This window comes from Equus quagga, chromosome 16, assembly GCF_021613505.1.
Source record: "Equus quagga isolate Etosha38 chromosome 16, UCLA_HA_Equagga_1.0, whole genome shotgun sequence".
NCBI lineage: Eukaryota > Metazoa > Chordata > Mammalia > Perissodactyla > Equidae > Equus > Equus quagga.
The window spans coordinates 64,019,265-64,045,429 of NC_060282.1; the positions used below are offsets into that span (position 1 = coordinate 64,019,265).

The 26,165-nt window shown below is 39.3% G+C and overlaps 1 protein-coding gene across 3 annotated transcripts in view; it reads left to right on the forward strand.

The window, feature by feature from the left end:
• The first annotated feature begins 8,071 nt into the window (after positions 1–8,071).
• The window catches only part of MTFR1 (mitochondrial fission regulator 1), a 52,094-nt gene continuing 34,000 nt past the window's right edge, over positions 8,072–26,165 (forward strand). Inside the window, exons 1-2 of one of the 3 annotated variants that reach the window (XM_046642276.1) lie at positions 8,072–8,154; positions 20,415–20,557. In XM_046642276.1, coding sequence (XP_046498232.1) covers positions 20,492–20,557 — 66 coding nt within the window. In that variant the 5' untranslated portion in view covers positions 8,072–8,154; positions 20,415–20,491. Of the gene's footprint in view, positions 8,155–20,414; positions 20,558–21,761; positions 22,056–25,758; positions 25,839–26,165 lie in introns of those variants that run through there. The other 2 variants (XM_046642277.1, XM_046642278.1) reach the window with 2 other exon arrangements.

Sequence of the window (26,165 nt, forward strand, 5' to 3'; positions counted from 1 at the left end):
TGAAAAATATATTAGGAAGCCATTATGAAAAGGAAATTAGACTTATAGGAAGAGACATTGAGGAATTTCCATCATGTTAAGTGATAAAAGTAAAATGCTTAAAAGTATATATATTGTGTTCTGATTTTTGAAAACAATAACAAATCATATCCTACACATATATGTAAGTATCTTTATATATTATTGTATGAGCATGGAAAGTATATAGAAAGAGACAATAGAGATTTTCAGCGTATATCACCTGAATAGGTAGGATAGGATCTGGGAGACTAGAAGCCCACTACACAAAGGTTAAAAACAAATTAACTTTACTGGGAGCATGTAAACACAGTTTTATATGTAATGTGATAAATTTGCATTAAGTAAAATCATATATGTAAATGTTATAAAATCTATTCAACAAAAATCTGTGTGTTCGTTTATAAAGCAAGAAGAGTATTTAGCAGTTCCAGGGAACTGCTTTTGCAAGTATGAGAGTGACAAACTTGGGGTCATGAAACAGTTCCATCTGAGGAGGATATATGATGAGAGATAAGACAGAGAGGCTGGTGGGGTAACCAGTGAGCCCTACTTAGTGACTCACTGTCCGCAGGATCTCACGCAAAAGAGCCACATGGTGCCATGTAGGTCAGACAGATCTCAGTTTGACCACTTGCTGGCTGTATCATTTTGTACTAGTCACTTTGCTACCGAGGACCTCAGTTACCTCTAAAAAAATAGAGATCATGGCACCTGCCTTCCAAGGCTGCTGTGGGAATTAAGTAAAATATTGTAAGTGAGAGCACCTAGCCTAGTGTCTTGAAGATGTTCTATAAATGTACATAGTCTGACTTCTCTCCATATAAAAATGTGCTAACCGGAAAAAATCTGATAAAAACTAATTTAGAAGGATAAAATTCGTGAGTGCTTGTTGATACCGGGGTCAGGGGAAAGAAACATCACTGGTCACCTTTAGAGAATTTGAAGGAACCAACTCATTTTTCTGAAAACTGGTAAATAGAGAACCAAACAAAGCATTAAACTTGCCTTTTTTATATATACTACACTTCAGGGTAACAAAATAGTTGATGTGGAAAAATTATTCTGAAAACTGGTAAATATTAAGAAACAAGCATTCAACCTGCTTTTCTTTACAAACGTACCTCAAGGAATCAATTAGCTAATAAATGAGAGGGAATGATAGAACATCACCATTTTGCAAACCCTTAATCAGATGATGGATCTAGGCAATGATCATCAATAGCCATTAATGTTACAAAGAAGAGAAAAACATGAACATCATGTAGCCTTGCTGGAAGTGCACACCACCACCTATGAAGTGTTCTTGCCAAAAATTGAACCTGAATCAGATCAAGCCTTTATATCTAACTACCAGTTTACAGAAGATAAAATGAGACAAAGAAATTTGTTAAATGTCACCACAGGAATGCAATCAGTAAACAAAACAAACAAAAAAAAGGATTTGGGTAGGGGAGGGCTGTGTAGATTAAAATAGATTTCAAAGACATATCCACCAAATGTAATGTGTGGCTCTATTTTTCTGAAGAAGAAGAAGATTAGCCCTGAGCTAACTGCTGCCAATCCTCCTCTTTTTGCTGAGGAAGCTTGGCCCTGAGCTAACATCTGTGCCCATCTTCCTCTACTTTATACATGGGACACCTACCACAACATTGCTTGCCAAGCGGTGCCATGTCTGCACCCGGGATCGGAACCAGCAAACTCCGGGCTGCCAAAGTGGAAGGTGTACACTTAGCTGCTGCACCACCAGGCTGGCCCCTGTGTGGCTCTTTTTAAGACTGTAATTCAAAGATACCAGCTATAAAAAAATAAAAAACAAATGAGACAACCAGGTAAATTTGAACACTGAATTGATGATATTAAGAAACAATTATTAATGTTTTAGGCCTGATAATGGTATTATAGTTATGTTTTTTAAAAGTCTCCTTATCTTTTAGTGATATACATTGAAATATTTATGGTTGAAATGACTTGCCTGAGATCAGCTTCAAAAGAAACAAAGAGTTTGCTTGTATGAGGTCCCAGGCTTCATTCCCCAGCATCTCCACCAAAAAAAAAAAAAAAAAAAGAATAAGAAAGAAGGCAGGTAAGAGTATGGAAGAAACCGGTAGCTATGAGTTGCTGATTATTGAAGCTGTATGATGGATACATGAGGATTCACAATGATTTACTATGCTTTTTACTTTTGTGGATGTTTGACATTTTCCATAATTACAACTTTGAAAACAAAATGTAATTTAAAAACGTAAAAAAGAGCTCTGCAGGTTAGGGTCTATCCCATGAGCTGGTCTGTAGAAAGAAATGTCACAATCTTTTGACCTATTTAGATATACATCTTTTTGGATATACATACATCAGATCACTTTGTACACTGATCTGAGAAGAATAAGATAGTCTCAAGGCTCAGAACAACCAAATATACCCAATAGTGTATGATTAAATCAAAATAGCTTAACAATTCTTCACTGAGCACCATAGTAAAACATTCATTTGTGCTGATTTACACGACTGAAGCAGATTTAAACATTGTTATACTCTCCACAAAATATCTGCCTTCAATAGTGATCAGAGCCTTAAAGTCAATGGACATGAACTATTAGGCATTTACCTGCATCTTTGAACTTTCACCTCCTGTGAGATGCTATTGGTCTTGCAGTTAGCTTGACCAGCTGTCCTGTAGCTGAACCTCTCCCAGACACATCCAGGCTCACCTTGCCTTAAAGCGCCCCTCACATGGGCACTTCACTGTCCTACTCAGTGGCCTTTTACCAGCTCAGTTTTCCTGGATTCTAACTTAGGACCTCTTGAGGCCCATTTCAGTGTGTTATATTTTCTACAGACAAGCAATTAGAGCCGGGGAAAAGGCAGAACTAGAGAGAAAGGGTCTCAATTTCCAAGGAAAATACTGTATAAGACTTGCAAATTATTCAACCTATCTCACCAAATGGGATTGTCAGTAAATCTGAGAAACAGGCTGCTGGAAACCTTTGGACATTTGCCTGTCTTTTACTTTACTAACCACTGGATCACAACCATACGAGGTGACTGTATGTCCTTCATGGATATTATTTATTGGGACCTTATGATAAGCCAGGCATTGCTCTTAGTATTTTACAAATCTTACACAATCGGGCTTCAGGGCTACTCTTTGAGGTGGCTATTTTCCCGACTGTGCAGGTCAGGACAGTGAGACCCAGGGAGGCAGACTGGCTTGCCCAAGGCCACACAGCTGGTTAAGTGGCAGAGGCATATTTTGAATACGTGTCTGTCTGATTTGGAAGCCCACATTCTTTCTCTGATAGAATTCAGCCCCACCATCTACCAACATGAACAAATGAGAATCTGAGTTAAACCTCTACAAAGATGCTGGCCCACAAACAGCCTTGGTCACTTTCTATTACCTAATATACACTTAATAATAGATAAATCTCTTTGCCTAAACAATGGCATTATAATCCTTTAATTTCCCGTTAGGAATCTGGGAGCAAAGAAACGTCAAGGGACTTTTTCAAGGCTGCACAGTGAGTAAGAGAGACCTCTGATTCTTTGTCCTCTATTCAATAAATACTGAAACTAGCAGATGAAGTTTCAGTTATGCTGGATTCTGCCAAGAAAGCTGAGCCATTAGTTTGGGTAAAGAACTCCAAGATCAGATACACTAAAAAGAAAAGAAAAGAAGTTTGTTTTCTTGTAAAATACCCAAATGGATTGCCCTGTAACCTTCTATATTGGTTTCTAAATTTAGCTATGCAGAACAATCACCCAAGATTCTGGGAAGAGGCCTGGGCACATGCATTCTTAAACAAGCTCCAACGTGAACTTTAAGAACCATTTATCTTACAGAGGAGATGGAAATTGTATGTTACCTATTGCTTCCTAACAAATTACTCCAAAACATAGCAGCTTAATACAATCATCCTTTATTATGCTGTAATTTCTGTGAATAAGGAATCCGTGTGTAGCTTAGCTGGCTGTCTCTGGCTCACGGTCTCACAAGGCTACAATCAAGCTGTCAGCGGGCTGCAGTCATCTCAAGGCTCCAGTGGGAGTCGAATTTTTTCCAAGTTCACTCACATGGCTGTTAGCAGGATTCAGTTTCTCACAGGCTGATGGACAGAGGGCCTCAGTTCCTTGCTAGCTGTTGGCCAGAGGTCTTGCTCATTTTCTTGCGATGTGGGCCCCTCCATAGGGCAGCTCACAATATGGCAGCTGGCTTCTCTCAGAGTGAAGGAGAGACTACGAGAGAGTAAGCAAGATGGAAGCCACAATCCTTTTGTAACCCAATCTTGGAAATGGCATCCCATCGCTCTTGCCGTACAGTATTCCATTCATTAGAAGGAAGTCACTAGGTCCAACCCACCCTCAAGGAGAGAGGATTACACAAGGGCATGAACAGCAGGAGGTAGGGATCATTGGAGGACCATCTTAGAGGCTGCCTATCTCAGAGCTGTAAACAAAGAATTAAAAAATAAGGTGGTAATATATTTCCTAGTTCTGTCTGCTAAGAGAGGCTAGATTCAATGACACCCCAGTAACAACAAGTACACCCTGTACCTAGATCTTGGTTTCTAAATACATTCCAGGACTCCTTAGAGAAATGTCTAACTCTGGTGCTGGGGCAGGAGAAATACAAAGTCAGCCTGGAGTCTCGTGAGTTCAAGAAAAAAGGAGATGATCCACAAATAAAGGGACACAGGAGCCAATCTAAAAGAGCTCCCAATGGCCAAAGCTGGAAGAATTTGAGCAACAAGATAAAAATCATAATATAAAATATAAAACAAAGTATAAAATAAATATACATGAGTCTTTACAAATAAGTGATTGAATATAAATAAATAAATGGGAGGGAAGAACAAATCTTCCTTACAGAAGAATTCCAAATAATTTACGTAGATATTCCACTCCAGGAGTAGAAGCTTAATCTCCTACTCCCCTTGAGTGTAGGCAGGATTTAGAGACTTGCTTCCAAAGAAGACACTATGGAAAGAGGGGGGAAAATGCAACTTTACAGTGGAGAAACTGGCAAACACTACTATGGTCAGGTGATTGTAGGGGAGCAAAATTTGCTACCCCAAAATGTGTCTCTTTGGCTTGACTATTTTTAAGAACAAAACACAAAGGAAGAAACCTTGAGCTTCCCCCAAATGCCTGAAAGAATTTAAGACAGAAGGCCTGTTCCAGGAAGGAATTTTCACCATAGATAACCATAGTATAATATGAACTAGGTATGGTAGACAGGGAAGAAGCTAGCAAGGCCCATTTGATCAAAGTCCTCTGCATGTCCCATTGTCTTTGCAAGGCATGGTAAACATTTGTTTACCAAACATTTGCTTTTTCATCTCCACGTGAATTGCCTTGCTCCCCCTTCTAAAGTCCCAAACCACTACCCCAATATCTTCTTTTGTCTTTAGCTGAAGACAGTATTTAAGGTGGTGGCTTCAGCCATTTTGGTGAGTTCCTCAGTTTTCCTGGGTGTCTCCCATTTATACATGTTATGAAACTTTTTTTGATTTTCTCCTGTTATTCTGTCTCACGTCATGTTAACTCTTAGACCAATCAGAAGAAACTAGAAGGGTAGAGGAATAGTTCTTCCTCTACATGATCAAGGTTAGCATCAGCAGTAATAAGTCATACTGATATCACATATCCCTGGATATGATGTGATGATGTATTTTTCCCAACTTATAATCCCAGTCTAATCAGAAAACCATCAATTCAAATTGAGGGACATTTTACAAAATACCTGACCAGACTCCTCAAAACTGTCATGGTCATGTCAAGGTTATGAAAAACAAGGAAAGACTGAGAAACTCCCACAGACCAGAGGAATCTAAGGAAATATGGTGAATAAATGCAATGTGGCATCTTGGATTAGATCCTGGAACAGAAAAAGGATACTAGTAAAACCTGAATGAAATCTAGAGTTTAGTAAATAGTAATATACTATTTACTAAATAGTAAATGTTGGCTTCTTAGTTTTATGAATGTATCATGGTAATGTAAGATATTGGCATGAGGGGAAACTGGGTAAAGTGTACACAGGAATTTCCTGCACTATCTCTGTAACTTTTCTGTAAATCTAAAATTATTCTAAAGTAAAGTTTATTAAAAACAAAAAGTGAAGCCCCCTGCTTATAGTAATTTTAAAAGCAAGATGACTGGAAGATGTTCTCCTAGATTAGCTTCTGGCTCAGCACATTTCAAACCCTCTTTCTCCTCCACCAGCCACATACTTCTAGTACCAGGCACCCTGGGGCACATCCATAGGCCCTTTAGATGAGATGGAGTAAAGCATGGCTTGGAGTTTTCCTGGAAGCCATTCCAACACCAGGAAAGCCAGCAATAACTTATCTTGGAAGTGGCTCAAGTTCAACTTAACTCTCTTTCCCTCACCCAGATACCAAAAATGCCCAGGGCCACTCTAGGGCACCTAGCATGAAGAAGTTGGAATGAAAACTTCCCTGAGGGGTGCAGGAAGACATATTTTTTCTTTCTTTTTTTTTTTTTTTTTTGGTGAGGAAGATTTGCTCCACGCTAACATCTGTTGCCAATCTTCCTCTTTGCTTGAGGAAGATTGTCACTGAGCTAACATCTGTGCCAGTTTTCCTCTATTTTGTATGTGGGAGCTGCCACAGCATGGCTTGATGAGTGATGTGTGGGTCCCTGCCCAGGATCCAAACCCCAACCCAGGGTCGCAGAAGCAGAGTGCTTGAACTTAACCACGGTGCCACAGGACAGGCCCCCCCTCATCATTTTTTTTTTTAAAGAGTAGAAAACAGTATAAGACCAGGTGAACTCAGTGCTAGGGCCCCTCCTTGGGTCTTGGGAAGGGCTAGTGCAAGTCCTGGGGCCTGAACACAAGCTTTATTAGCTTTGCAGTAAATTCACCCTGGAAAGATCTCAGAAGAAGAAACAAGCAAACTTTGCCAGAAATGCCCTCATCCTTTGTCTCCACCCTTCAGCTCAGAAGCCGGGGCTCTTTCATCAAGCCTCAGCCCAAGACTCCCTCCTCCTGGACATGTTCCCCGAGCTCCCTGGCCAGCTTAGGCAGGTCTCCCAGGCTCCCTCCATACCTCCATTATAATATTTGGTTATACAGTTTGTGTTTCCATCTCCCTCTTAACTTGCAGGCTCACTGAGGGCGTGGTTCAAAGCTTGTTACTAATCCTTGTACTGTCATAGTGGGCTCCCCAAAACTCCTTGTTGAGTAAACGAATTAACGCCTTTACTGAAGGAGGAGAGCCCTCGCCAGAGACTTGGGGGCAAGGGATAAGTACAACAGAGCTCGGGTGCCTGCCCAGTGACCTCTGGGATCAATTACAATGGGAGGGTAAGAGAGACAGCCAATCAGCGACAGCCCCTTGAAAGGCCACACAGAAATACTGACATGTTTTTCACCCTACGTATGAATCTTTTATCAGGCCTACAGACATAATCATGCCGAATATACTGTTAGCTATAAATGTAATCATATTTTCATGACAATTATTTGAAACCCAGAGGGTCCCAGAATAGTCAACTATTAAAAAGCACGTGTCCCAATGAGTCAGAATAAACGGCTGCTGGAACTGAAGACAGTAAAGTAAAATCCTCATCCACCAGGCACTTCGTACAACCCGCACCCTCATTCCTCTTAAACACAAACACGGATATGAGGTCCGCTTAGACAGATCCGCCGAGCGAAGGCAAGTCCCTACAGCGTGGGATGAAAGGGCTCAACCTGTGTTAGGTTAACAGGGCTTAAGACTCACAGCTTCTTTCAAGGTAAAACACACTCGCGGCTACATTCAGAATATGGGTATTCCTATAACCCTAGAGCATGAGGTTCACAAACAAACTACTTCCCGGGGTAGAGAAGTGAGGACACAAAGCCAGGTCCAAGCGAAAGCGCACGGCCCACGCCGAGCTCCGCGCGTGCGCACACTGGCTGCTGGAGGCGGCTGCGGGCGCGTCAAGCGGTCGCCTCGCCTTCCGTTCCCGGCTCTCAGTGCCCGCCTCCGGGCCGGAGGAAGAAGCTGATTGGTCAGTCTGGCCCCGGCTCGGGGCGGAGATTCGATGATTGGCGGCAACACCCTGGAACAGCCAAGCTGGAAGCCCGAGTAGCTGAAGAAGGCAGCTGGCTGCCGCGCGGCCGAGGTAAGTGGGGCTAAGGACTCGGGAAAGCGGTTGGCGGGGAGTCGAGGAGGCGCAGTCGGGTCAACGGCGGCGGGAAGCCCTGGTAACAGTCAGGGCAGGAGCGGAAGGAGCCCAGTCCGGGCTGGCGGCGAGGTCGGCGGGCTCCGTGGGCTGGGTGGGTGTCTGCGCCCGGCTGAAGGGAGGCGGAGACGTTCTCGAGCGGCCGGCGTGGCCCAGGCTCTGCTGGGGCTGCAGCTGGGCGGAGCGGAGGCGAGTCGGGCGGCTCGCAGTGAAGGCGGCCACTCGCCCACCCACCCATTTGCCCCCATCTCCCCCTCCCCCGCCCGTCGCCCCATCCTCCGGAGCTGCAGTTCGCGCGCCGGCCGCTAGGCGGCGGTCTCGGGCAGGCCGGGACTAGGTGGGCGGGCCCCGCGGGCGCGCCTCCAGGCGGGCCTCGGGGATTCCGGGAGGAGGAGCACAATGACTGGTCGGCTGGGTGGTTTAACCAGCCTCACTTGCCTTGTGTTGCCATTTCACTTTCCGCCTCCCAGAACTTTCCTTTGTACCTTCCTGACCATGACCGAGATTTGTAGTAAACCCCAAAGAAAAGATTGACCTTTGCACTTAAAACACATTTTCTTGTGGAACTCTTCCAACCATACAGAAGTGGTGAGGATAATATAAAGAACTGGATGCACCCCCTCACCCAGTTTCAACAATACATGGCAGGCTTGCTCCTCTTCCCCGGGTTAGTTTTATTATTTTATTTTATTTTACTTTGCTGAGGAAGAGTGGCCCTGAGCTAACGTCTGTTGCCAATCCTCCTCTTTTTGCTTGAGGAAGTGTTGCTGAGCTAACATGTGTACCAGTTTTCCTCTATTTTGTATGTGGGATGCTGCCACAGCAGGGCTTGATGAGTGGTGTGCAGGTCCCTGCCTTGGATCCGAACTGTGCTCAGCTTTTCAAAAATCACTGAAAACAAGGGTACCAAATAATTTAGTCTTGGCAGTAGTGTTACTGCTTTTGAGCAGTAATAATAGTATTGATGTTTTATTTATGGAGTTCTTAGTGTGTTTGAAGCATTGTAAAATTGTTTCCACCTGTTAGTTCATTTAATTGTTTCAACAGCCGTGTGAAGCAGGTATTATCCCATTTTATAGATGAAGGAAGAAGACGCTTAGACAGGTTAAGCAATTTGCCTCAGGTCACACTGCTGTAGGGGGAGTGTGCGCTGGGATTTAGGGTGCTAATCCTGGTTACTGCATGGTTCTTGCTCTTTTAACCATAATTGGATGTCCTAAGAATTGTGGAGTAAATGTAAATGCTGTGGAAAATTATTTCTATTGATCTACAAATCCATAATGGAAAAAAAGCCTGGGAATTTACATGAGTGCCATAGCAAGATAGGTATTTTTGTTTCTTTGAAGCAGTAAAAGGTTAGTACAATTGAATTTAAAGTTATGAGCAGAATATATGTGCAATTTGATAAATGCAAGTGTAAAAATTTTTTTTTATAGTATATAGCCAATTAAAGGGGAAAGAAAAAGGGAAAAAATGTACATCAATGAATAGTGTCTACCTCCTTTGGCACTTAGTATGTGCTGGCTATTTATACTGAATACTTTCATCTGTATCCTTCATCTTAATCCTACACTCCTTCTAAGACAGAATCTTCATTCAAATAGAGGAAGAAGGAACTAGGAGGAGACGGCTGGCCCTGTTCAGAGGACAGTAGAGCCACGCTTAGTCATTTACGTATGGCCTCTGGCTGCTGTCTTGGTACAGGGGCAGGGTTGAGCAAGTTGTGACAGAGACCGTATGACCCACAAACCTAAAATATTTATTATGTATTTGGCCCTTTACAGAAAAATTGCTAACTCCTGTTCTGGGCTTTTGTAATGAATGTGCCTGTACACAATTTCTACAAAAATGAGATTATAGACAGTATTTTGTAATCTGGATTGTGTATTGACCAGCTTTCTTTTTCAGACTTAAAACTATCTTTTTAATGTCTGTTTAGCCTTTTAAACTATGCATGAGATACCATTGTGTATTTAAGCCATCCTCTTGTTAGACATTTCAGTTTCTTTTCCAATTTTTTAAACTATTATGCAAAATACTTAAGAGGATAGCTTTTTCTGTTCAGATTTTTTTAAAGATTTTATTTTTCCTTTTTCTCCCCAAATCCCTCCAGTATATAGTTGTATATTTTATTTAGTTGTGGGTCCTTCTAGTTGTGGCATGTGGGATGACACCTCAACAGTGGCCTGCTGAGCGGTGCTATGTCCGCGCACAGGATCCGAACCGGCGAAACCCTGGGCCACCGATGCGAAGCGTGCGAACTTAACCACTCCATCATGGGTCGGCCCCTCTATTCAGATTTTTGTCAGTGTCAGAGTATTTCTTTAGGACACATTTCTAGAAATGGGGTTGCTATTATGTACGTATGGCCAGGTTGCCCACGAGAAAAATTGCACTTTGCCTGTGCCTTTACCACTATTGGGTTGTCCTCCTTTTCGTCTTTGCCAATTTGATGGAGAAAAAGAGATAACAGTTTTAATTAACATTGATTTGACCACTAGTGAGATCATTAAACATTTTTTCATGTTTATTGTCCCTTTATGTTTCCATTTATGAAATGCCTACTCATGTCCTTTTCCTGTTTTTCCATTGGGCTGCTGATCGTTTCCTTCTTGTTTGGAAGCAATTTATATTCATTAGGGATAATAATCATTTATTATATGTAAGTTGCAAATCGATTTCTCAATTACTTATCTCTTTTCTCTTAAAAGCTGCAGAATGACTAATAAAAGGAACTCTGTGTTTCAGCTCAGAGAGGACTCAGGGCTGCAGTTTTAGAGACCAGCACATGCCCCCTCTGAAACAGTTCTTTCGTTAATGATTGTTGCCAGCCAGTCAATCTGCATGCAATTATTACCAAATACATTGTACTGTATAAATATCTGATATCACTTCACAATTATACAACTGGATTTGGCTAGTGTTAGTTGGTTGTGGATTAAAACGTAAAAAGTCAGTTTAAATAGGAAAGTTAAATTGTTTCCATGACTGAAAAAAGCATTCATCATAATGCATTCTTTAATACATAAATATGTTAATATATAAAACGGTATAACTAAGATTTTTTTTCTTTAACAAATTTTGTTAGTGACTTTTGAAATGGAATTCTTGTATACTGATAAGTGATTTGATGTAGTTTGTGTACTGGCAATAGAGTAGGCTAGTTTCCTAGAGAGATGACTTTAGGTAGAACAGAAATCAACTTTGTATTTATTTCAGTCAAGGTTCTCTCTCTTTATCCCAGTCTGTTTGGGCTCAGATAGGGAGTGCAACCTATAGTTAAGGTTTTTAAATTGTATTGAGGGCCAGCCTCATGGCTGAATGGTTAAGTTCGTGCACTCCGCCTGGGCGGCCCAGGGTTTCACTTGTTCAGATCCTGGGCTCAGACCTACACATTGCTCGTGAAGCCATGCTGAGGTGGCGTCCCACATAGCACAACCAGAAGGACCGACAACTAGAATATACAACTGTGTACTGGGGGGCTTTAAAAAGGAGGAGAAGAAGAAGAAGAAAAGGTTGGCAACAGATCTTAGCTCAGGTGCCAGTCTTTAAAAAAGAAAAATAAGTGTATTGAGAAAAATATCCTGGAATATCAAGCTTTGATTGTGTAGATATTATTGCTTGGGATTTGGGTAAATTGATTTAATTTTTTTTAAAGTTAATTGACTTAAACTAACAGATTAAGAGCATCCAGATATGACGAAAATCCTAAATCCCAAAATAAATCATAAATCATGTGTGAAGTTGAGAAATACTATTTTCCTCCAAGTTTATTATTAATGTTTATTATTTGCTTATATCATCCAAAGAGTGAATAATTTTTATATCTCTACTTTTTAATTTCACTTAGTTTAAAAATGTTACTGGTCTTTAAAAATTACGTAAGTGGTATATCTTTTTGGAAAAAACCATACTCACAGTACAGAACTGCGTAAGTATAAAGAAGAAAAAGTGGAGGATTCTGTCACCAAGCCTCAGACACAGCCAAGTCAAGCTTTGGTATCTTTTCAAATTTTTTTCTTGTATGTATGTACATAAAATATTTTGCCACTATTTCTTTCTTTTTTTCTTTGTTTTTGTTTCGGTGAGGAAGATTGGCCCTGAGCTAACATCTCTTGCCAATCCTCTTCTTTCTGCTTGAGGAAGATTGTCACTGAGCTAACATCTGTGCCAGTCTTCCTCTGTTTTGTATGTGGGATGCTGCCACGGTGTGGCTTGGTGAGCAGCTTGTAGGTCTGCACCCGGGATCCAAAGCTGCGAACCCCAGGCCACCAAAGCAGAGTGCATGAACTTAACCACTATGCCACCGGGCCAGCCCTTATTTCACCAGTATTTCTATGCTTTGTTTTATTTTTTAAAAAATGGAATCACATATATATGTTAGCTTGCAACTTTTTTCATTTAGCTTTTTATCATGGAATCCTTTCATGTATAGTTCTTTTTTGTATTAATGGCCATAAACTTAGAATGGGTAGGTATGTTGAATTTATTTTAGCTGTTTCCCTTTGATGGACGTTTAGTTTGCCTCTAGATTTTCTGTTACAACTAATGCTTCAGGCAATACCCTGACCAGCTTTTAAAAACTAAACATCATTTACAAAGGTATAATTTACTGATTTTTGCTGGTAAGGCAATTTTTTATATGCGTAATATGCAAGGGACAGTAATTATTAGATAACTTACCCAAATCATTTTAATAGTGAATTTTTATCACTTTGCTGGGCCCAAGGAAAGCACTTTTAGTCTGTAAGAAATATTATTGACTTCCAAGTATTGTGTGTGTTTGTTTCTACTGATGTCCAAGATCACTTAAGATATTTGAACAGTCTTTTCAAAAGATTGTTTTAAAATTGATGCTGGAGTACTTAATTCATTTGCATGGGAATGCTTAAAATAAAAATACTTTAAGAAGAAAATACTTATGTCATTCACTGTAAGGTTGTACATCTTTCAGAGATCCTTACATGAAGATGGCAGATCTTTGGTTCAAATCGAAATATTAGACTACCTCTAACCTCTTTTATTTTACAGAGGGAAAGTTGACCTCTAAAAATGTGACAGAAAATGCCCTTCAGAAGTTTTGTTTTCATATCTAAAGCCTATCAACTTGACAGAATTTTCATTGAGTTTTAATTAGATTATGTTCTTAGACTTCTTATCTAAGCAGTTTTTTTGTTGAGAGACGTAGTATAGGTCATGGGATTTATTCATTTGTGGACTGAGAAAAATGACAGTTATATGTAAGATTCAGTGCTAGGCACTGGGAATGTAGGAGTATATTTAATTTTGCATGAACCATATAGAATAATTCTAAATTACTGCCAATAATTTATACCTGTATGTTGAATACTGTATCCTGGTTTTGTAGTGTGATAAAGTGTCTGACCTAAAATCTCCATCAGACTGATGTGAAGTGTTGCGGTGGTCACTACACTTGAATTTCAAGTTTAATTTCCAGAAAGTAGAGTGAGGTGTTGACTTAGGGTTGACAACTTTTCATTGTCACAAGTAAGGACAGTTTTTTAAAAATCAAGTAACATCCATCTACTGTCCTCCTGTCCTCAAAGAAAAGGCATTTTTACACCAAAAATAAGAAGGACGTGATCTCAAAATAGAGGACAGTGACTTTAAATTGACTAAGTTTTTGGTTTTTCCTTCATGGTCCTTATTTTTCTTTTGTATCATTGTTTCACACCAGAATGTAGATTGTCATTTGGGATGCACTGATACAATTTACCTAATATCTTAGTATTCTGAAAACAAAAAAAAACCTCATAATTTAGCCAGCTGAATAACTAAGAATGTTCTATTAATCTTCTGAGACTCCCCCACAGCCCCTATAAAGTGGTCATACTGCTCTCTGGTGCTGTGAAGAAAATTAAATTACCTTTTCCTTGAATAGTTCCCAAAGACCTTATAAAAGTAAGCACTACTGTATTGTTGTAGCTTTTAAAGTTTTTGACGTTTTAAATTTAGTGACACTGGTTTTTTTTATTTTTTTATGTGTGTGAGGAAGATTGGTCCTGAGCTAACATGTGTTGTCAGTCTTCCTCTTTTTGCTTGAGGAAGGTTGTCACTGAGCTAACATCTATGCCAATCTTCCTCTGTTTTATGTGGGATGATGCTACAGTGTGGCTTGACGAGCGCTACTAGGTCTGAACCTGGGATCTGGGCCACTGAAGCAGAGTGCACGAACTTAACTACTACACCACGAGGATGGCCCCACGTTTTGTTATTACTGCTAACAGCGTTGTTGTGAAACTGCTAATAACTTTAAAACTAATTATAACTATCTCAAAAACATACATCACTTTAGTTGAAAGCAGTATTATTTTGCGTTATCTTTGATTTGATTGTCTAAGTCAAATTTAATCAGTCTAAGTATACACTATTATGTATTTTCATAGTATTTGTGGAGAGAAAAGAAAATCTGTTGTCAAAGTTCATCCATTTCTCATTTAGTCTTGCTTTGCTCTTCTCCTGGCCTGCCAATCACTCTTCCCCACAAAAAGTAATTTACTATTTCTTAGAGTCTATGCTGCAGTAGCCTATAAGCCTATACCATTATCATAAAATTTCTAGAAGTTAAATTATAAATAGTCATACAGTACCTAGAAAACAAAATGCAGACTGATTCTTAGCCATCTTTTCTTTAAACCTTTTTTATTTTGAAGTATAACACACGTGAAGTGTAACAGAAAAATGCACAGACATAAATGTACAATGTAATAGATTATTACAAAGTAAACATCAATGTAATGACCACCAAAGTTAAAAAATAGAAAATTGTTTGCACTGCAGAAAACTCCTTCATGCTCCCTTCCAGCTATTACCCACCCCCATTCAAAGGTGCCCACCATTGTAACCTCTTCCACTATAGCTTTCTTTTGCCTTTTGTGCTTTTCTTAATGCCTATAGGATTCGTAGTGATGTCCCTTTTTCGTTTCTGATACTGGTAATATGTGCCCTCTCTCTCCTTGATAAATATCATTAGAGGTCAATCCTTTCTGTTAGTCTTTTCAAAGAACCAACTCTTGGCCTGGTCATACATCTCGGCCTTGGTAGTTGTCAGATGCTGTCAAATAGATGATTTCTATATTTTGTCTGACTAGTTTATTTGTCCTCAGCAGGAGGAGGATTTGCCTGAAATTACCTAGTTCACCTATAAATGGAAGCAAAATTCCTCTTAGAAATCTGTTTAGAATTGAGATAGTGTAGAAGAGGCGCTGGCTTGAGGCTTAGGTGCCTGTCATTTAATATTCAAATGTGAATCGAGCAACTGTTATATCCCATACACTGTGCTAAGTGCTGGGATCACTGTGATGAATCAGATGGAGTTTTGCTGGGGGGAGGGGGGCAGTTTAGGTACATTGTTTTAATGTGCTATGTAGGGGTTACATACAGGGTGGTCCTGATCCTGGTTGATTAGGAAAGACCTCTTGGAGGAGGAGAGCTAAGCTGAAAGAAAGGTTTAGGAGGAGGTAGCTTGGTATAGGGCTACAGTAGGTAGGTGGAATACTAGATAAAAGAAAAGTCCAGAGAGTGTGTTGAATTTCTAGAATTATCTGTATGATTGATTCAAAGAGTAGAGTGTGAAAGAAACGAAGGATAGGAAAGAACAGAGACTAGATGATAAAGGACCTACTTCGATATTGAGAGTGAACAGAAAGGGGACCAAAACTGGGGGGCAAATAGTCTGGTTAATAGATTTTTTGTAATAGTACAGGCTTAGAATAGCAGTAAGGGTAATGGAAAAGGAATCTGATACATTTAGGAGGAAAAATAGAACTTGATTGACCATAGACGACGAAGGAGAAAGGAGGAATGGTTGACAGCGTGGGTGCCGTTTTCTGAGGTAGGGAACACACGAGCAGCAGATTAAGGAGGAGCGTTAAGGAGTTTGAGATTTCTGAGGTTTAAATGCAAAGGGTGGAAACCAGAAGATGACTTGTGATTGAAGTTAGTAGGGGAGAGGAGAGAGAATTCATCTAATACAGGGTAGAGCTCATGTGAGACCTGTGAGGCGAGGGGCTGTCATCCTGAGCACTTCGTTGGAAGTGGGGACAGGAGAGAATGGGGGACAGAACAGATGCAGATGTAGATAAGCATGTGGGGTGCCAGGACGTGGACGGATTCCTGTTAGATGACTTCTGTATTCTTTGAAGCGGTATGCTTGGTCGTCTGCTGGGAAATGACGGAGGGAGGATTGGCGAGATTTGGCTAGGATGGAGAATGCCTGAATGCTGCTCTGGAGAACGGAGGAGGGAAAGGAGTAAGAAAATAAGCTTTTCCTAGGATACTAGGCAGCATGAGGGCCCAGTTGAGATTGGAGGTAGTACATTTGTAGCAGGATCAAACTGTGAGGTTTAGTAATTTTTGTACAACCCAGTTGTAGGAAATGTAGGCTTCTGGGTTCATCAAGTTCTGGCTTATAGAGTAAACAAGACAGAAGAACAAGGGTTGAAAATACTGACAAAGCAGTGGGCTTTTTGGGCTGCGTGGGGTAGAAGGAAGTGAAGGTGGGAAGGGATGGATTAGGTTGACAAAACTTGCAGGGGAGGAGAGCCCGAAGGTCTCCACGTGGTCCGAGGGTGGGTCAGAGGAGGATCTGAGTGAAAGCTCGAAGGTAAGACAATTTGTTTTTTTAACTTCTAGATTTTGTTTTTAAATGAAAAGTAAAACATGCTTTGTAGCCTTGGCTGAAGTACAAACCATACGCAGAAACGTTTACTGCTACCCACTTCCGCCAGTTTTAATAGCTTGATGTATCTTTCTATACATAGAAAGGTTGAGAATTTTTGTTTTTGTATTACAAATGAAATGAAATGATGCTTAATATATTACTCTTCCTGTGTCATGTTTATGCCATTATCTAGACTGTGGCTCACTTACAGTAGATGCATATTTTATGAGTATACTGTACTACAATTAACAGTTGTTTTATTGATGAACGTTAAAGTTGGTCCTAGTTTTGTGAGTAAAGCACTGCAGAAAATATCTGTATACATGTGTCTTTATGTTTAAAATTTTTATTTCTGAGAGAAATTCCTGAAACTTGCATAACTTGGTCAAAGGTTATGTGTTTTTAAAACTTTTATTTGAAGCATAACTTACATTAAGAAAGGTATGAAGTGTATATCTTGATAAGTTTTCAGAGAATAAACACACCCAAGTATCTTTCTATGTCAAAAAATAGGACGTTGCCAGCACCCTCAGAAATCCCTCCCAGGCCTAACAGTCACTACCCCTGTCTCCAGAGATTAAAAAAACTTAAAGAAAACTAAAACCCTAATCGATGATTAGCTTACTTTTAGTTTTGCCCATTTTAGATCTTTATATAAATGGACTTGTACAGCACTCTGTTGTATGTATCATCTCTGTGAAGATTAAAATCACCCAGTACTGGCAAGAATATAAGATATATTTATTGATTTGCTAGGGCTAATGAGGCCGAAGTGCAGAATTCCATTTAGGGAAGGACTTAGAGTAGAGAAGACTCAGCTGAAGTTATAGGGAGCGACAGGGAGGGACTTAAGTCAGCCCTAATGAGTTTTTTCTTACTCTGTATGAGTTAGCTCATTCACTGTTAGGGTTCCATCTCCTTTTTCTAAGCCAGTGCTCCGTAATCTTTATCGCTAGCCCAGACTTGCAAAACATCACTTTTTGGCAAAAATAATTAAAAAAACATTCTTTTTAACTATCCATTTGAAAAACAAGCAAGAGACACTTGACAAAAGAAGATATCAAAATGCCCCCAAAACATATGAAGAACCCACTAGAATTGCTAAAATTAGAAAGAGCAACAACACCAAGCACTGGTAGAGATTGTAGAACGGCAGAAGCTCTCTTCTTTCCGTGCTCCTGGGACTGTAGCTGCTACAAAGTGTTAGTTTCTATAAAGATGTAGCTGTATTTCTATCTCTGTATATCTTATGATCTAGCAGTTTTGCTCCTGGGTGTATACTCAACAGAAGTGACTTCTTATGTGTATATGCTAGGTGCAAGAATTGTTTTAGTAACTTTATTTGTAGTAGGTAAAAAATGGAAACAACACAAATGTTCACGAACAATAAATTGTGGTATGGTAATACAATGAAATACTACGTAGCAATGAGAAGAGAACTATCATTCACAAACAATGTGACAATCTCACAGACAATGTTGAGTGAAAGAAGTTAGACACAAAAGAGTACATACAGTGGGCAAAACTAATATATGCTTGTAAAAGTGAGAAGAGTGGTTAGATAGGTGAGGCATGGATACCCACTGGGTAGAGGCCCAAGGGAGCTTTTGGGCTTCTGGAAATGTTTTATAGCTTGATCTATAAAACATTTCCACACAGGTTTATATATATAAAAAAATTCAGCAAGCTGGACACTTAAAACTTGTGTGCTTTCTGTGTAAATTATATCCCAATTTTTTAAAAAGTGACAGGTTTTCAAATCCTAAATAAAACTATCCTTTTTCTCTGATCAGTTTTGTTGTTGTTGTTGTTGAGGAAGATTGACACTGAGCGAATACCTGTTGTCACTTCTCCTCTTTTTGCTTGAGGAAGATTGGCCCTGAGCTAACTTCTGTGCCAATCTTCCTTTATTTTATATGTGGGCTGCTGCCACAGCATGGCTTTGATGAGTGGTGTAGGTCTTCCTGCGCCTGGGATCTGAACCCGTGAACCCCAGGCCACCAAAGCAGAGCATGCTGAACTAACTGCTACGCCACGGGGCTGGCTCCTCTGATCAGGTTTTTTGTCAGTCATTTCCAGCTTTGACTTTATTTTTGGCCCTTTACTTTTTCTACTCCCGTTAACTCTCAGAGTATTATTCATTCTTACAAGCAATGATAAATGTTGTTGATATTAAAATATATCTGTCTCACCAAAGTTCTAGTCATGACCATTTCATAGTTATCAATAAATATATTCTTGCCATTGCTTAGAACTCTCTTACATACTTTCATCTCTCATTGGGGCCTGGCTCTTTTCAATTCATATTTCACCCATTGACTCACATATTTGTGGCACCTTTATTTTTTCCCCCATTCTCTGTAATTGTTCATAAAGTTCTCAAAATGTAGACCACAAACTCTTTATTCCTGGTCTATGATGGGATGAGCTTACATCAGAATGTAAATCAAATATAATTGCTAAGTACACTGTTTTGTTCAGCTGGGTTTTCTTCTTCTTTTTTGTGGGGAAGATTGGCCCTGAGCTGACATCTGTTGCCCGTCTTCTTCTTTTTTGCTTGAGGAAGATTGTCACTGAGCTAACATCTGTGCCAATCCTCCACTTTATATGGGATTCCGCCACAGCATGGCTTGACGAGCAGTGCTAGGTCCGTCCCAGGGATCTGAACCTGCAAACCCTGGGCCCCTGAAGCAGAGTGTGAACTTAACCACTATGCCACCGGGACAGCCCCTCAGCTATTTCTTTAAAGCAAACTTGACTGCCTTGATGAGGAAGCAGCAGATGGATTTAGTCTCGTGCAAGCTCCTTGCCTCATTGGAGACCAGCACTTTGAGTAAACTGGTTTACAGCATAAGAGTTAACAATTTAATTCTGTCAGATATGCAGTATACTGATGGGGAGCGCGCACGGGGCAGGGGTTACAGTGCCAGTGAGTGCGAAAGGACTTTTGTCGTTATTTTGACTTTCTAGCATCTGAATTCCTGTTCCATATTCCTGGTATTCCTTTATGACTCTTGGTGTGAGGCAAAACCTGCTGTAACCATAGCCAGGCAGCTTCTGCCAAGTAAATGCCGCCGTGAGCTGGTGAAACAGCAGAGTGGGAAGGGTAGACTGTTCTGTCAGCGGCGGCAGTGGCAGTTCCAGGGGTGTCTTCCCAGGACCAGGCCTGCTGCACTTTTGGCTGCCTTTCCTGGCTGGGTAGCCTGTAAGTCAGCTCCTCCTGAAGTGATCATCTACTAGGTAGCTTTGCATAAATATATTTTCTACTAAATTTGCTGCAGTCGGTTTTCGTTGCTTCCAGCTCTAAGAAGCCTGACTGGAAAAAAAAATACGTAAAAAAAAAATCGTACTATTTATTCCAAACTGATCACAAGCAAAATTTGTTTTCTCTTAAGTAAATTTACACACAAAGTTTTAACATGTTTTTGACTAGACTTACTTTGTGAGACATGTAGCAAATAGTAAAGATTCTAAAGAATAATTATTTCGTTTTAGTAATTGCATTTTAACATTTTAGTGTGCTTTATGGACCATGTGCTGCTATGTGTGCCTGAAGTACTTGAGATGCAAATTTGGAGAGACCTTGCCATCTAAATGCTGGGCTGGATTAAGCGCCTAATTAGGATGGTTTTTCAACAGGTTGGAGGAAGCATGCAGTCGGTGAGTACTCAGAATTCATTTTTAAGATACAGACATTTAGATATTTTAAGAATTTTTTCTGAGAAAGTGAAATAAGTGTGTATATGAACAATATTTTGAATTCATTTTGTTTATGTACTGTTTAATTTGCCTGCTGTGTAAATCATAAAAGTGAATCTTTACTTAGCTCCTAAGTAGGGGAGTAAGTTTCTGGGTTACATTGAAAACTTACCTATATTCATGTGACTGTTAAAAGCAATGCATTTGTTATTAGCGAGGAAAAGGCTTAAATATATATAGAAATCATTGCCTAAAATATGTCTGACTAACCCTTGACAGCTCTGAATGTTGTAGAACTGTTAATATTGAATGCTCTTACAATGTGGTTTATCACACAACTGTTTAAAGTAAAAGGTAAGTCGTGTTTCCTAAGATATAACAACTATAGATATGAAGAAAAAAATTAGTATAATATGGTTATTCTGTGCCAAAGATGTTAGTTCTGAACTTGACATTTTTAAAAGTATTGTCTATTGATCCAACAATAGATGTGCCAAACATATTTTATGGAATATTTGTTTTTCATTTTGAAATTCAATTTTTTGTTATTGGTGACATGAAATTAAGTTTTATTTATTAAAGATATGAGCAGATTATATAATTTGAATATGGGTATACTTCTAAATGCACTATTTTTACTTTGTGTTTTTATTTTGTGTCTTTTCACATCTTGTTAAGGGAAAGTTGAATGAATCCCCTCCTGTGCCCCAAAGTCACATCTGTTTTCTTTGGAGACAAAAAGCAAACAACCAAATAAAATTACCTTTTTTATAGCTGCATAAGTTTAAGAATGTTAGCTTGAGGATCAGCAATAGGAAAATGGTTTGTAAAGTGAATATTTTCATCTTTTCAGTTACATCTTCCTATGTTTTAGACTTGACAATGCAGCAACACCGCCTTTCATTCGTTATTTACCACCATTTGGCTACAGGGTAGATTAACATTTTAGTACTGACAGCAGAAGAATTTCTTTTGCTTTCAGAAAGACGGGAAGCTTTTGTTATTTATGATTCTTAAAAAGTGAAGCTTTACAATTCATGATTCTTATTTATTTGCAATTTTAGTAAGAAGTGTAGTTTAGTGGAAGATTGTAGGTCCTGGATTCAAACAGACCCGGGTCTGAAGTTGATCTCTGCTAGTTACTTTCTTCATCTACCAATTGCAGATAAGAAGAACTGCTCCTGCACAGTGAGCCTGTGGATTCAGTGACAGTGTCTGTGAAACACCCAGCACAGTGGCTTACACATGGTGTAGGTCCGTTCAGTACTGCTGAGTTTCCCATGGTTCTGCTCTGTCATCCTCCCGCCCCACTCAGGCGAATGTGACTGGTGCTGATTGAGGCCAAAGCGCAGAATTTTGTTTCAGGAACAGATAACACACTTTATTTAGCTTGTTCTTTTGTTTCGCTTTGTTCATTTTGAGCTGTAAAACGGGTGCCTTTCATCAAAGAATGGACCGGGTAAGAGAGCATTAACTTACTTCCAATATTGTAATCACAACTGAGGGCCCATCCTACTAGTAGCAAATGAACAGGATCACTTTTTATGTGTTGAGGGGGGGAACATAATCATAAAATTTAATCAGTTAACTGAAAGTATATATGAAAACAAGTTTTCTTCTAATGTAAAGCAATTTGATCCTTTGGTTATTTTCTATCTTAGTTTATCTGCTTTAAAAGAAAAAGTACACTTTTTGAGATCAGGGTTTTGTTTTTGCCATTAGGACAACTGGTAATGATGAGCTCTTCGTGTTTTACTATACGCATCAGCACCACCATAATACTTATCACTGACTGGCTTAGTATGCCCGGTTCTTTTTCATATATTATATATATTCACTAGAACAGCACTTTTTTACAGGTGAGGATCTGAGGTTCGGAGTGTTTAACTGACTTGACCAGAGTTACCTGGCTAATAAGTGGCAGAGCTGTAAGATGAACCACATTCTGATGCTAAAATCCTTCCTCTTTTTAGTGTACTTTGCTACCTCTTGTAGGAGGAGGGAAAGAAGACTTAATATTTATTTAGGGCTTCTTCTCTATAAATACCTTAACTATTTAATGCTCATAGGCTCATGAAGTAGATATTGTCCCCATCTTATAGATCGGGACACAGAAGCCTAGAAAGATCAATGATTTGGCGAGCTTTATACAGGCAATAAATGATGGAACCTACTTTTAAAGCCAGGCCTGTATGCTGCCGTGACTTCTTTGTTTTGTCTTCGCTGCCTTCCGTTTTACCTCAGCATTTGTTTGATTTGAAACCGTATATTCACATCTGCCCAAACTTTCTCCTCAGTCTATTATTATATTTGTATCTTAAGCAAAAGTGTTTTTAAGCTAGACAAAATGAGAGTAATGTGAAGCTAATGTGATTCTGATTAATCTCAGTCTTTTATGTTGAAAAAAGTTATACCAAGTATCTAATTTGTATTCGTGAAGTATTTCCAGTACTAGTTATGAATTTTACCCTTGTTTTCCTTTTGTGCTTTGGAGGAAGAATGTGAATGTGGCTAGGAGTTTAGAGTAAGGAAGAAGAGAATTGAGGGAAGCGGTATCTTCAATGGGGGGTTTTAAAATTGAGTTTCATCTTCCTATCTCTACCCTTTCTCACCAGCCATACTTCTTATTTGACCCTGGCTCCCTTGGAATTAAGAATTTACACTTTGTTGGGTCCTAGACTCCCTGAAAATTCTGTTAATGGTATGGACCTTCTTCCCAGAAAAATGTTATATATGCACACAATTTTGCATGTAATTTCAGGGATATGTGAACCCCAGAATAAGAACCCTTGCATTAATATTACATAGTTTATCTTGAGAAAAATGTATTTGTTTAGAATTAAATTTATGCTTTTTCCTCCTAAATAGTGCCTCTCAAATAAGACTATAGACTAAGCCAGTCTGTAACAAATGAATTACCACATAAAGCTTGAGTGTAGTCATCATGATGAGACAGATGACAGCTTTAGATTCCAGCCTCACACTTCAACACTTCTACAATAGCTTTTCACAATGTTAAAAAAGAACAAACTGCTTTCCTGTTGTCATCCTCCTCCTCGCTGTCATCACTTTCAAACACTGTTGCTAAATGTTATGGACTGTCATTACTAGACACAGACGTGCAAACACACTTACACACACCACATACATACACACGGTTTTATTGTTAGATTATTTATCAGTAGTTCTTATAAATAAAGCAAAGCAGAGTTTTTCTATTTAATAATAATTATTATTTCTTAATGGAATTGAATTCTTATTTCTTAATGAAATCTAATTGTCTAGTAATGACAGTTTCTCCCTACCCCTCTCTTTTACATCTGAAAAAGTATTAATGACAGTTTATCTTCAGAGGAAGTCGTCCCTTCTCCAAACAAGTGTGCAGACAAGACACAGTTCAGCCACCAGTTAGGATAGGAGATGCTCTGGGGCCACACAGCCTCCTAATGCACAGACGGTGACTTTTCAGTACCATCTGTTCATTATTTCTTCACAGCCATTTACAATTTCTCCCCTTCCATGAGGGCTGAATAGAAAAAATAAAGTCACACCTAGTTTTAGAGTTTCTGGAAGTTAGCTGCTCTTTCCCCTCGCTTTTTTCTCCAATGCAGTAAAGGTTATGGCTCTTCTTCCTACATATCCCAGTCATTAGCTTCTGTAGACCCCTGCTTCGTATTTCTTAGTGCTAAGTGCTATGCAATCCACAAGTAACAGAAGAACAACATTATGTTAGTCTACTGTGTATACTTGAAGAAATAATCTCGTAAAGCAATCTGTTCTTTTATTTCCTTTAACTTTGTATAAGAAGCCTAAATACTCTGCTTATTCCTTATAAGTAAAAGCTGAATCTTTGGCTGCCTTCTCTTGTAGAAGCACCTGGTATTCTTTCCTTGTGATATTAAACACATGGGAAGATAATAGTTGAAATTTAGCCCTGAAAGCATGCATCATGAGGAATGCTAAAAGCTGACAGAAACGTTAGTTCCTGACCTTGGCAAATCCTTTCTAAATTTTTCTTTGTGAGCTTTTTGTCCTCTTCATCTCCAGTTAAGATCTTTGCTTCCTGAAGGGATGGGAGGCTCACTTTAGACTATGTAATTGTCAATTGTGATGCATAAATAGCGTTCCACTCCTCCTACGTCATAGGAGAACTTTAACTTGTGACTAAATAGGAAACTCAAGAAGAGAAATGACTGAATGGTGTAGTTACTATTGCCCTATAGATTTATTTTTAAAAGATTAAGACCTATTAACATGTATAAGGTAAAGAGTTTGCTTAAAGACTGTCTGTTTTAGAATTATTTGCCATGTGATTTGTCTTGGCCTCTTGTGTTGGATTTGTGAGCTGTGATGCTTCCCATTTTCCTCTGGTCAGAGGTTTTCTTCCTCTTAGTCTTCGTGTGTTACTAACACTGTTCACATGATAACCTCTGTGTGATCATTGCTGTGAGTGACTTGCATTCCTGAGCCACAGGTAATTCTTTCTAAGCTTCACAGTAACTTTGCCTCCTATATTCTTTGTTTAATATTCATCTTTGAATATTGATGTCTTCTTATCTTTCCACTGACCAATTTTCCAATCTGTACCATCCTTTTTATTTATATTTCCAAAGTGAGAGTTACAGTTTTTGTTGATTGTAGTAGCCAGTGTAGGTTATAGTGCTTCCTGGAACTCTCGCAGGTAACAGTCATTAAAACCGAACATGTTGATGATGAGCATTGTATAAAAACTGAGGCAGGTGTCAGAAGTATTATGTATGCCCCCATGATTCTCCCTTTGACTCATACTGTTATCCCTAGATTGTATTTGGTTGTTAAAATCTAAGAAGTCAGATTGCTTCTATGCTCATTTTACAGGTTGTGCACGCTTTAAGATAGCCTAAAGATCTAGATTGGGTTATGCGTTGGAGCCACCACTGTTAACAATAACATTTATTTCTTGGTCATACTGTTTAAATTAGAATGGCCATGGAGTGACTTTATAAAGGGGTCACTGTCCGTTGCTCAGAATACATGCCAGCTGATTTGGTACTATTTATGTAGTTTTAGGATATAATTGAATGTTAAAGTTTAATGAGTTCAGTATAATAGTCATATCATTCTCATTCTTTTGTAAAATTGCTTTTAATAGCATACCACCTCTCTTTACCTCTTCTGTCCAGGCTTTCAAGTGTAGCACTCAAAACAGATGGATAGTTTTTCTCTTTAAGGAAAGATCATATACTTGGGGAGAAATTCCAAGGTATAATATGTAATTATTTAACATTCTACATGTGTGTTTTTTGTTTGCTTCTTGCTTTGGGGTTTGTTTTTGCTTTCAGCATAGCATGATGTCCTGTGTCTATTATGGTTTCATCTGAGAAATTCTCATTAGGGCCACCGCCAGCCCATTGAGCACCTTTGTGTAAATTAGGAAAAGGTGTCTTTCCCTGGGGCCGAGACCTCATGAGAGGATGTAGTGCAGCTGCATTTTGGCCCCCACTCACCTTTGGCCAGACAGTCTTGTGTAGCAACCGAATGTGTGGTACAAATTCAGATTCAGAACTTTGTACTGATTTGGATTTGTTTT